At 31.1% G+C, this 13,059-nt stretch overlaps 1 protein-coding gene across 1 annotated transcript; it reads right to left on the reverse strand.

Moving 5' to 3' along the window:
- Positions 1–1,040: 1,040 nt before the first annotated feature.
- On the reverse strand, positions 1,041–12,968 carry LOC126839416 (uncharacterized). Its single transcript, XM_050574743.1, has 6 exons — positions 12,844–12,968; positions 4,811–4,906; positions 4,060–4,161; positions 2,835–2,961; positions 2,364–2,529; positions 1,041–1,536 (listed from the first exon to the last, which is right to left on the reverse strand). The coding sequence occupies exons 1-6, from the start codon at positions 12,928–12,930 to the stop codon at positions 1,041–1,043; spliced, it is 1,074 nt and encodes a 357-aa protein (XP_050430700.1). The 5' UTR covers positions 12,931–12,968.
- Positions 12,969–13,059: the final 91 nt, after the last annotated feature.

Genomic DNA, 13,059 nt, shown 5'->3' on the forward strand with positions numbered 1-13,059 from the left:
TTGCTTTCCCCAGGTAACACTGGGAGGGTTTTTTGAAATTTTAATTTTTCACTTTTTGGGAACACTTTAAAGGGAAAAACGCGATTTTTGCGGAAAAAATCGGCTAATTTGTTATTGTAAAATAAAAAATATTAACAAATTTGAATAAAGTCTCCAGCGTTACCTCGTTAGTTATGTACTGAAATAGTGTTCAAAATTTTAAAACGATCGGTGTAGTAGTTTTGAAGTTATGGTGGTCACCGACTTTGAAAACGTGAGTTGTGGGAAAAACGCTTTAAAGTTAACGATACTTCGCTCGGGCCGGCAGCTATAAAATTCCGACAACTCATAACGTCGTCAATTTTGTTCCAATCGACTTGAAATTTTGACACAACATTCTTGAGGTATTTTGCATTCAGTTAACAAAAAAAAAAAAAATTTTAATACCCAACCCCCCCCCCTTAAAATATATTTTCCTAATTGTTTTATGATCACTTACTGCATATCTAGCGTAAACCTTACATTTTTTTCTGGACACTTCCAATAGAACCTTTTCTCAGGACTTGATTACTTAATAATTAAATGGTTATGAATTTTTATTGATGTTCGCTACGTACGCACGAAAAATTCCTCGTAATTAGCTAAATAAATAAATACTAGTAACTAACGCAGCATATTTATATAGGTACCTAAATCCTAATAAATATAAACGAATAAATAACAAAGCCCGTTAACCAAATACCTATTTGCTGTTTATTTATTAGCTTTGGACTCGCTATAGTATTGATATTCTTAATCATGATTTTTTTCTGTTGACAACTTAAAGCTGTCTTCTTACCCCCCAAACCAGGGAGTGGCTATAGTAATTTTAATGTGACACAAACAGAAAGACTAAAGTCAGTCTGCCTAGTTAAAATTAAAAATACCGTTCAATATATCATGGTGATAAGATATGAATCATAAAATAGTATACTGGTTTTAGTCCTTCTGTTAGCTACACTATCGCATACAAGCTAGTATATGGTAGTTCATATTTTTGTATTATTGCTCTATGACTCAAACTAAACATGAATATATGGTCTATAGTCCATTGGGTCTTGTACGTCCAATTGTGTCAGAGTGACAATTTTTTCATTCCAATCGGACGCGATACTCGGTATGGACGTGGAAAGAGTTTCCGAACCGTCGCCTAGATCGCCAACGTCGATCGCCGAGGGCACAGCTGCAACAGGAGGCGGTAGTAGATCAATGACTCGCCATACTCTGCACACAAGGACTCGAGTCAGCATCTCCGCGTATTGCACGTCGGTAAGTTTGGGTGGACATCGTTCAGGTTGACCGTACACCTGGATGTACATGGACTTATGCAATGTCCCGTCGATCAGGGATCGCAAAAATCGTCTAACGTCTGCGGCCGTTTCCGCTTCTGATAACTCGGAGTAATCTCGACTGATTAACAGGTCACAGGGCCCTATGGAAATCGATTGGACGGGCACCTCGTGAATGGCCGGCCACCTTTCTAGAGCCCGAAGGGTCTTTTCGCCTTCCACAGCGCACCTATCAATATACAGGGTGATTCATCTAAAGAAAGACACTCATTTTCTCGGAAAATATAAATTTATGTATTTCCCATACTTGTAGGTACATATTTTACTTAGAAAATTTCTGCCTTCATCCCTTATACGTAAAAGAAGTATGGACTTCTTTTTTTTTCAAATGGAAAATGGTTTTTAATTTCATAAAATATTATATCTGAACAATTGTAATTGTCATCAAACTGTGTTTGTTTGCTATGCCTTTGTAAAGATTTTAATTTATGCGCTATTTGATTTTGGAAAACCGAAAACATGTGACAATTATACCGGAAAATGTAAAATCTTTGAAATGTTTTAGCATACGAACATTCAAAATAGTTTTAAAAAATCGCAACTACAAGTGGTTGGAAAAATATTCATATTTTCTGAGATAATGAGTGTCTTACATCAGATGGATCCTGTATAATATTGTATAAATCATAATATTAATAACCGATCATTACTGCGGCGGATCAGCTAAGTTCTCGCCTCGGGTCAAAAGTATTAAGTATTACACATATGTATATATTTATATTATATACATATTAAAATAATATTTATGGGAGCCGGCGGCGGAACGTGGTGGATTCGAGTTGCGATTTCGTAGACGTTTCGATTGACCAGTCAACGGCGGCCGTTCGTCTTGCCACTTGTGATTTATATGTAATTTGCATGTACACGAAGAATATACACGTCCAAGTACTAGGATTGTGCCGTTCGACGCCAGCCTCGGGCTTATTGCCGGGTCGCAATTTTTCTGATCGCACATTATTGTACTTATATGCATGTATTACAACTATTAGTACTAACCCGAACGCCACATATTTTCCGTCCATCCAAGGGTTTGACTGTAGGCTTATTACAAATTCCGGACCATTGTAGGACGTCTGCCGGCCGGCCAACGATATAACGCCCCTTCTATCGTGCTTAAGCTTGAAGTTTTCTTTTTTGAAAAAATCTCCTTGGTTCGTTTTGCCTAAATGATCGGAGAAATACACTGTATTTATAAAATATGACCATGAACCTCCAACACAACCATAGGCCGGGCTATTGTATAGGATGTGAATGGCGAAAAAAAATGTAAAGTCACTTATAACAATTTATAAAATTCATGATTATAAAATAAGTTATTCGTTAAACGTACGTTAAATTTTCTTCAAGACCTTATTGGTAATATTAATAGTATAGAAACCATAAATAGGCCAAGTAATCGATGAAATATTATGTTAAATAGAGTATAGCTTCGTATAATATTGTGAATAATGCAAACGGATTACTGACGTCCGGCTTGTATGAAACCGCTGTTGAATGAAATTCTGTGCACCGGCGTGTTTAGGTAGCCATCGCTGGGGTCCAAGCATAGCCGTTTAAAATAACCGCAAGTCTTTGGTACTAATCTGGTAAACAACTACACCGAGAAAAGAGCACAAAACAGTATAATTTGTTAAAAAGTATAAGGAAAAATAATGAAACTATAAATTGTATGTTATCGTTAATTCTTAAATAATGTGACTTAACTTACTGTAGATTAGTGTTGAAGCATTCTAAATGTTTAAATAATTTTGTACCTATAGATTTGTTTTTAGAGTTTGTATTTATAACGGTTGAAATGTATACATAATATTTATTTACAAGTATATGGGTCGTTATCGTAAAAGTGGTTTAACTCTAGATTTTTAAAGTATACATATTTTTGCTTAATGGACTCGCATCTAGACATACCTTTCATTATAAAAGAGAAGCAAATCAAATAAATGTAAAATAAATCAAAAATAGAAAACGCTGAATGGATAATTCTAAGGTTTTTCATTCACATTAATGTACAAACTGCTCGTTATTTCAAAATTCAATTACAAGGAGATAATTCACTTTTATAACGAATTTATTATATTAATAAATTATAGGATTATATTTACATATTATTTATTATACTACTAGGTTACATTACAATACTAAGGTTGTAGAAGTGCATAAGAACATGTTTGGGCATATTTAAAGAAGGGCAATGTAATAGTAAAACGGTTAAGAAAGATTAATGTAAAAGATCTTCAACGGTTGAGATAAACTGAACAAATTGGAATGGATGTTGTATTATAAATAAGGACGTAAAAAGACATAATACACGGAGAAGATATAGAAACGGTGACAAGTAGTAAAATAGATTTGGCTAGCCGATTCGAATAGTAAAGGAAAAGGCGAGGAAGGAGAAAAATAAACTATATTATTCCTAAAAGAAATAACAACTATGTGACTGTTATGCAGTAATAATATTACGATATGATAATCAAAAACGTACTAACGGCAAAAACAATAGAACCAAATTTGTTTTTTTTGTGATTGAAAGTCATTTTGATAAATGTCACCTAAAAAAAAAATAAAAAATTTAAGATATAAACTTTTTTGAAGATAAATAAAAAAAGATTACCTCAGTTTTATTGTAGTAATTTTGAATGTCTGTGTTAATACATGTTTTAAAATTAATATAATGTAATCTTAAAATGAATTTAAAGTTAAATGCCAAGTACACTTGAAAGTCTTCTTCGGTGCCAATATATTTCTCATTTATAAAAACTATCGCTTTGTAATTGCGTCTTATTCCTCCAAGAGCCTATAAACAACACAATATTAAAAGAAAAATTAGTACGAGGAATAGCTTTTGTTAGGCATGCGAACCTATCTTCGGAAGTAAAATCGAAATTGGATGTATATTTTCTTAGTGGATTGTAGAAAATTAATAACTTTTAAATAATAGTTCTTTGTTAAGGGGCCTACATATGGCCGGTTTGCTAAAAAAACGTGCTTTACGGGTTAAACGTACTAAATGCCAGTGGTCAAATTTTGATAATTTTAAAAGCTACGCGCTGGGCTTACAAAAGAAAAATATTTATTGTCTTAATACATTCAAATACATAATATATAGTCTTTTAATTACAATTTGTATCCCTTAAAATATTTTCCAGAAACTATGTATGCAACACACGTTAACGGTTAAAGAAATCTATATTGTACATATGATACATCTATATTTTATGTATACTACAGGATTATTCATCAACTAGGTATGAGACAGTACCTCTAAGTTTTGGTTAAAATGCTAATTAATAACGTTCAGTAACATTATTTTTAAAATTTTTTTTACTGCTACTTTATTTAGAAATATAGATTTTGAAGAAAAAGTAAAGCTAGACACCACTTTATCTTATAATATTCAAAGAATATTATACACGCAGAGCATGAAACAAATACAAATATTTTACTTGATTTAGTTTCCACATGCACCTTGACCACTCCACGTCCATTACACCCTTAATGTTGTAATCACTGACTAAATACGGGAAATACTGTACTACGTTCTAAAAATTTAAATACTTTAATTAGTTTACAAATATTTTAAACTATTTACTGTAAGAATGAATATCATACCATTACTACACATTTAGCTATTTGAAACGGCCTGCATTTAATGAGCCCTATTACCTTTATGTTCATAGGAATTGAACATTCAGGCTTTTGCGTAGGAACAAAACAATTCTTTACTAACGGAAACATTTTTACAAATTAATAGGACAACACGCCTATGTTTTGTTTTCAAATAGATTTTAATATTTTATAATAAATAATATAAAATAAAGGTTTATATATTTTACCAGAACCATAGAAACAGATTATTATATAGTTATCTACTATTTCAAAAACATAACATTAGTAGGTATCAATATAGAAACCCTACCATGATAATAATTTTAGCTTCAATAAGAAGTTGAGAACGTAATTTTGAAATTTTTATTTAGACCTAATATCATGACAGCTGAAGTCTGGACCGATGTCATCCTACAATATGTCTACAGATCAGAAATTGTACCCAAAAGGTACATTTAAAGGCCAATAGTTATAACAACTAGTGGTACAACTCCTTTCCTCTCAAAAACTTGAAACACCACTATAATGTACACAATTTTTAACTACATGTGTCAAACAAATTCAAACTTTTGTAGGATATTTTTTAGATACATTGAAAAAGTGGAATTTCGTTCTTTTTTCGCTTCTTAGACGAAGTTTTTTGATTAGTCTGAAAATGAGACTGAAGAGTGAAAGAAGATGTGATACTCGTACATTTTATTGTAGTGTAAATTTAAATGGAATAATATGAGTCTTAAAAATTATTTTGTGGCACTAAATAGAGGTTAAATATTTTTAGTAATCATTTTAGTGACTCATATAGTTTAAAAATATATTGAAAAGAGATAAATTTATTTCGATTGTCTATATTATATTTTTTCCTCGTCAAATATTTAATTTCCTCTCGGAGCAAGTAATAACAGATTTCACTTCATCGTTCTATAGAAACAATAAAATATTTGAGGAATGTTTATTGTTGCTAGATAAGTGTTCGTAAAATCGCATCGCAGGCACCATAGACAAATAAGTTGTAAACTTTACCTACTTAGAGCTCTCTCATACGTTTAACGTTCGTTATTCCCGCCGTTCTGGCCTTAGACGGCTTAGATTTGGCATTTTTGGGCTTATAGCTGGCTGCCGCCCTAACGCTACCAAACAAGTTGACCCTAGAGAGAGGGGTGCAGGTGGCCATTTCCCCCCCCCCGACAGTTTCCTGCCCGGATGAATAAACCGCCAGTGGCCGAGATACAAGGTGAAGTAAGGTATATTCGTGATAATCTTACAAAACTATTAATATCACATTCAATTTTAGCGATTATTTTGAATGATTATTAGACGAAGTGTTAGCAAATAGAATACATCATGATTTTAATTATATGACTTTTTTTTTTAATGCAAGTATAAAAATTGGTACCAATCCACCCTATTCTCTAATACTAAAAAAAAAAATGTTTAACACATTTTAACCTTCACAATGCTTTTATCGATGCTAATCTACCATTCGAATCGAAGCGTTTATTTAAATTTTAAAACCTCTCCGTCCCCACTATACCCCGGCCCGACTTGCAGGCTTTTATTATTTTGTTTAAAAGTATAATATTGGTTAGGTTGTATAACTCGAAGCGAAATTTTGAAAAGTCGCATTATAATAATTGATTCTCCGATTCTTTTTTTCATATATCATTTTTAAAATCCCTTGTCGCTGTTTAAGGCTTAAAACATTCCCTATCGCCAACTTGATAATACTTGATAATAACATACGAGTAATGAGCCTATTAATAGTATGTGAGAATGGGGGAATACCAGCTAGTGGGTCAATGATATATCTCTTAAAATATGATAGCTTAATTGATAATAGTAGCTATAATGAAAACTAAAGATGAGCACATAATTTGATAACTGTTGTTACCAGAACCTAATACCAGATGTTTCAAAATGATAATCAATTTTTTCCCACCAAAAAATAATAATCAATTTTTTGATCACTTTTGTTGTAATATTTTTCCAAAATAAAACTCATCTCAAATAAGGAATTTCTATTTTTTTAGTATATTGACTGTTTCTAATATATCACAAACTGCCAATAATTGCATTTATTTGCTCATATTATACCTAAATATTACAGCTTTTAGTAAATACATGTATTTTAAATAAAGTCTAGGGGTAATATCAGTCAAAACTGATGGGGTAATAACGGTCTAACATAACTTATGTAATAACCTTACCTAACTAATATTTTCATTAAACATACAATGTCTTTGAACAATATTATTGTACAATAGGTCTGTACTGAGAACATGCTATTTTGATCATAATTTGTATGTTTTTTAGGAACTTTAATTTTCCCTATCATTTTACATGTGTTTTTTGGGGACTGGTATTACCCCGCTATATGGGTAATGGCTGTCATTTGCAATTTTTAAAAACAATTTTAATAAAATGTTTAACTTAATTTTAAAAATCTGAAACTTATATACATAACACCTAAGAAGTTTATAGTTCGATTTCAAGAAAGAACAGAATCTCTGGACTTTTAGTTCCAAAGATATTTCAATCCTCGCTTAAGTGGCCGTAATTCCCCCACCTTCCCCTAACTAATAAATCAGACAGCTTTTTATAAATGAGCTTTTTTGAAAATATAACAATAATACATTTTTTTCTATTTATATCAGTATGATTCTGTAAAAACTAAAAAATAATTAAATTATACGCCTGTAAACAATTGTAAGTAGTCTATGAGTTATATTAATTTTTTTAAAGAAAAAAATTAACTCACTATGGAAATCATAACACACGTAGTTTTCTATGTTATAGCTATTTACAATAAATACTCTAACGATTAGATTTTTAGGTGTATGTTAAGTGGCCTCTTCCAAGGAGTAAGTATCAATTTTTCATAAGCTATTTCACCGAAATGAAAACACCGAGAATTCTAGTGATATCCCGTAGGATTCCTATGCAGGAATGAAAAACTCCCAAAGATTCCTTTAAGAGAACTTATAATCATCCCTTTAAAGGAGTACACTTTGTTATATTTTATTATTAATATTCTTTATATTGCAGCCAGCAGGGGCAAAGATTCTTTGTATAGGCTCTAAAGACCACGCGAAGACTTTAAATGGATTATATTATCTATACGAGAATTCTGGTTAGGTTAGGTTAGGTTAGGAATCTCCTACGGGAGGTCCGTTAGCCTTATTGTAAAAAAATACTTCAAATATCATGGTCCGATTAAAGTATATTTTATCTCCAATAAAATTCTAACAGTGAAAAAGGGCCAAGACCCCCTCCCAAAAAAGTGAGTCTATCAAAGTAGTGATATCTACATTGTGGCCAAATCTGCTATTTCTTTAGTTTATAACCTCACTTCACACCTACTTTCATGAGCTCTTTTATTTGTACTGCCGTGCGCTCAGATAAAGTTATAAATTCATACACAGACTGACAATATTTTATTTTATATTTGTTGCCATAAAAATTAAACATTGTAGAACAAACTGAGTAAATTGTTTTTAAAATGATATCAATCTGATTAAATCGACTTGAAAAGTACAATTAACTACACATTTATCTTATACAATGATTTAATACAACATCTGTTATAATTCTTAAATTACCAAAGCAAAAGCGAAAATTTGTTATTACAATATTTATGGAATACTCTACCAAATATTAAATAATAATCAAGTATAGTAAAAATATATAATAGTTATTACTTATTAGTAATTATACATTTTTATTATTCTCCTTTCGTCAAATTAGAAAATTCTTTAAGTTTTTAGTAATGTTTTCAGACATATGATCTGAAAAAAAAATCACGTACCTGAAATATAAAAACCTGAATATTGTTATTTATTTATTAGAATATATAGGGGCATGCGCCCTTTGATTACAGAAAAATATAATACACAATTAAACACATTATTACAAATAATTATAAACATTTACAAATTACAATTTATGGTTTAAAAAAGAAGGATCCACATTGGCGGAAGCCATCATCCGTCTATTGGGCTCATTAAGCATATAGTTAGTTAGTTAGTTGGTATATAGTTATTTGGTGGTGGAATGGGGAACATAAAAAGAAGCAAAAAACCGGGAAGATCGTTGAGGAACCTTAAAACATAAAAGGGAGATAAGAACAGAGGAATCTATTTTATTGCTTAACAGACCATTTAAGAATGAGATTCCCATGGAACGTCTACGCTCAGCTAGGGTTGGCAGTCCAAGAACGTCAGATACCGGGTTATAGTTGTGTGACTCACATGGAAGTGTAGTAAATGGCTTGCAAACCGTAAAAACTTTTGCTGAACCCTTTCAAGCTGCATAGAATCAGCAGCAGTACGAGGATCCCAAACACCTGCACCATACTCCAGAATCGGTCGAACAACCACACAATAAAGTGACTTGATAGACATTCCTAGTCGAAAATCTTTGGCTAACCTCATTACGAACCCAAGGGTTTTAAAAGCCTTACAACTAACATACTCAATATGAGGTCCGGGGTCAAGCCTACTATTAAGTTTAAAGCCAAGGTCAATGACGTTTTTTGAAACACGCAAGATAACAGTGACATATAGTGAGACATAGGTAAACTATAAGGTAGAGAAATATTTTGTGCTGGATGATATGAATCAATAGGCACAATAGGTTCATGTGATTTTTAAACAGTTATCAATTTAATACTACAAAAAACAAGGTTTTTTGCTGGCTGCAAATGCCTCAGGGATACAGGGAGCTCGGGGTGCAGAGAAATAGTTATATATAAGGCCACTATCATCATTATCCCAAGATACCTCGGGAATATTATAGTCACCACAGATAATAAAGGTGTGTCTTGGGTACTGACTTTTTAAATATTCAATAGAATTTATGTGGAAATTAGACCAAATGTAGATCTAGAATAAGTCTATAATATATATAAAATGTCCTCAAAAATCTGTAGACAAACATTTTTTTTATTAAGGAAAACCCAAAAAAAGGGGAAAATTGGACTTAGACTGTAGTCAATTTCTAGGTTGCCACGTGTGAGTGAGCCAACAGTCAGCACTCATCAGGTGTTTAATCACGATTTATGGGTAACAAATATAATTTTAAATAATATAACCTAACATTATATTGTAATATATTATGTATATTACAACAGTATAAAATATACAATAAATAAAATTATGAATTAATAGGACGTATAAGCGCGAGTGTACGAATAATCATTTATTTTTAATAGTATATCATTTTTTTTAAGAAAAACTAGATGTTTGTTAGCTAATTTATATTTATTAAACTAGAATAAATAAATAGACTATCGTTACAATAAAATATTATAATAATACTAATTATTATAATATATATTAATATTATAGTGGCATAGTGCCCAGTGTCTAAAATCACATCTTATCTCTCGACTTTAGTGAAACATATTTTATGAACACTGTTTAAAAAACGTGCAAACAAAGGTAACATTTGCGATAAGCAAAAAACTTTGCCCTCTTCAAGTATACTACTATATATTTTTAATTAAGGCTATTTTCGTACGGCTGTTATATTAGCATGCGTGACGCGTGTAACGAATTATATTTGTATGTATAATATTAATATGTTAGATAATTTAAGTATGTTAAGTAATGATGTAATAACCAAATAATGCTAAGAAAAGGATATTTTGTGGGTGATCACAGTATCTCATCACTGTAACTATATCATCCCCTTTGTTGATGGAAAAATTTTCATTTAAGAGGGCGTCGCACCGTGGATTTTCAGTGGTGAAAACATGTTTACGCCGACTAAAAATAACTCGCTTAATTTTGGTTTTAGAGTAAAAGCACCCATTATAAAATTAAAAGAGAACAATATTCCGGAGGGTATCTCGGTGTTTTTTTAAAAAAAATACAGTAATTAAAAAATGTTAAAATAGTCGTTATTTCTAAACGATGTATTGAGCGTTATACTTGGAATAATGAAAAGAACGCACCGTGGTGCCCTCCGAAATATTGTTCTCTCTTAATTTTATTGTGGGCAATTTTATACTAAAACCAAAATCGAGCGAGTTATTTTCAGTGTGCTAAAACATGTAGAGATGAAAAAACTTTTTTAAATCGCTTTCAAGGATACTGTGATAGTCCGAAAAATAAATTAACTACCAAAATAGAGTCCTGTTATTGAACTAATAATTCTACATCACAGTTTAACCTTAAAATTAGGATTTTGTAAAAAATTGCTATACTTTACTCCTTGAAAATGGGCGGTGCGACACCCTCTTAATGCAATAATGTCAACCATACTTGTTTTTAATTTTTTTTTTAATAATTTATGTACATATATTTTTTTTACAACACGGATAAATTTCCAAAAAATAATGCATTCCCAATTTACATCACGAATTTTTGGAGAAGGGAAGTTCTAAATGTTAAATTTTTTTATTAGTTTATTTCGATTACTGATAAAAAAAATTTTTTTTTAAAAAAATGTTTCATAAACTTAATATTGGGGACTGAAAGGGACTGATATAACAAAATATCCAGAAGTCGTTAAATTTGTAAGTAGTATCGTCATTCGTCACGTTTCTATGTCAAATTTAAATAAATCTATGTTTAATTTTTCCAGACCTTATTTTAAATTGTTCTAACTAGTATTACTTGTAACAGTAGGCTACTATTATACTAATGACCTCATCCGAACTAACGATTATCGCAAAAATAATTGCAAACTCTATTAGTACTACTATTACTTTTGTAAAGGTTATTCTCCTATGTTATATCAACTATAGTTAAAGCAGTTAATCAATCATAAAATATTTCATACAATTTTAAAATACATTAATGAGTTTCAAAGAGTTTAACACATTAATGCGTCACACAATTCTATCGCATTAGGTGTATAGTATATAGTGATACACAAATCAATCGACGAGTAGGCCTGTTTTTTTTTTTATTAATTAGTAGCCATTTTTTAGTAATTATAAAACAATGAAGGTGTTATAATTAAATGAATAACAAATTTATCTACAAAAAAATGCCTTTCCACTTGGAAGATTAAGTTAGGTCAACCGTTGGGGTGCGCTTTGATATATGAAAAAATGTAAGGTATGTTTTAGGGGAACACGGGGGACTAAGTAATAACGCTCAATAGGTAATACCTGTCAGTGGCATAGCTCAAATGTAGATAACTTATGCACGTTTTGATAACTGTTGTTATTAAAACCTAATATCATATTTTTCAAAATGATGAACAACTTTTTTCCCATCAAAAAATAATTGTCAGTTTTGTTATCACTTTTGATACATTTTTCCCGAATTAAAAATCGTCTTAAGATAAGAATTTAAAATTTTTTTCTATATTGACTGTTTAATTTATAACTAAAACTGACAAGTTATAAATTGCAGTTATATAATCAAAATCTACCTAAATATTATAGTTTTTAAGTAAATACACGTATTTAAAAAAAAATGATAGGGATAATAACGGCCTAACCTAAGTTATGTAATAACCTAACCTAACTAATATTTTTAATAAATATACTATATTTTTGTACTAATAACTTGTTTTCTTTTATCATAATTTGGATGATTTTTAGGAACATATTGTTTTCTGTCATTTTACATGTATTTTTTGGTGACTGGTATTACCCCGCTATACGGGTAATGGCGGCCATTTGCAATTAAAAATATATATTTTACTGAATTTTCAAAATCTGAAACATACATGATACCTTACAACATTATATTTTGAATTCAAGAAATAAGGACATTTTTGGACTATAAATTTTAGTTCTGAAGATATTTAAATTTTTTCTTAGGTAGCCATGACCCCCCCTCCCCCTTTCACTAGTCCTCAATTCGTGTATTCCGTGTACGACGAATAAAAACTTTTAATTTTCTATTCTTGAGCTTACATATCGCGAATTTATCATGCACGGAGCCATTTGCAGAGATTTGTGGAGCCAGCATTCCAGCGTGCGACCTTTGCGAGGGATGCACATGTGGTCGAGTATGTAACCCACCTTGCGACGTCTTTGTTGGTCGGAGAATTCAAAACAAATGCAGTATGTACACACTACTGTCGAGGATAATTAAAAAATATATAAAACAAGCGACAGCCATTCAATACC

The sequence above is a fragment of the Adelges cooleyi genome, unplaced genomic scaffold (assembly GCF_023614345.1).
Source record: "Adelges cooleyi isolate 19-005CV unplaced genomic scaffold, UGA_ACOO_1.1 ACOO_flye_CR_arks_rails_tigmint_CR_PRNA_30, whole genome shotgun sequence".
In the NCBI taxonomy this organism is placed as follows: Eukaryota; Metazoa; Arthropoda; class Insecta; order Hemiptera; family Adelgidae; genus Adelges; species Adelges cooleyi.

Excerpts from the sequence above, each read along its gene's own strand:
- LOC126839416 (XM_050574743.1), bottom strand. The coding sequence starts at position 12,930 with ATGTGCATCCCTCGCAAAGGTCGCACGCTGGAATGCTGGCTCCACAAA. Across the intron at positions 4,907-12,843 it reads GCATGATAAATTCGCGATAT|AACGTAGTACAGTATTTCCC; the intron begins GTAAGCTCAAGA and ends TTAAATTTTTAG. Across the intron at positions 4,162-4,810 it reads GCATGTGGAAACTAAATCAA|GCTCTTGGAGGAATAAGACG; the intron begins GTAAAATATTTG and ends TGTTGTTTATAG.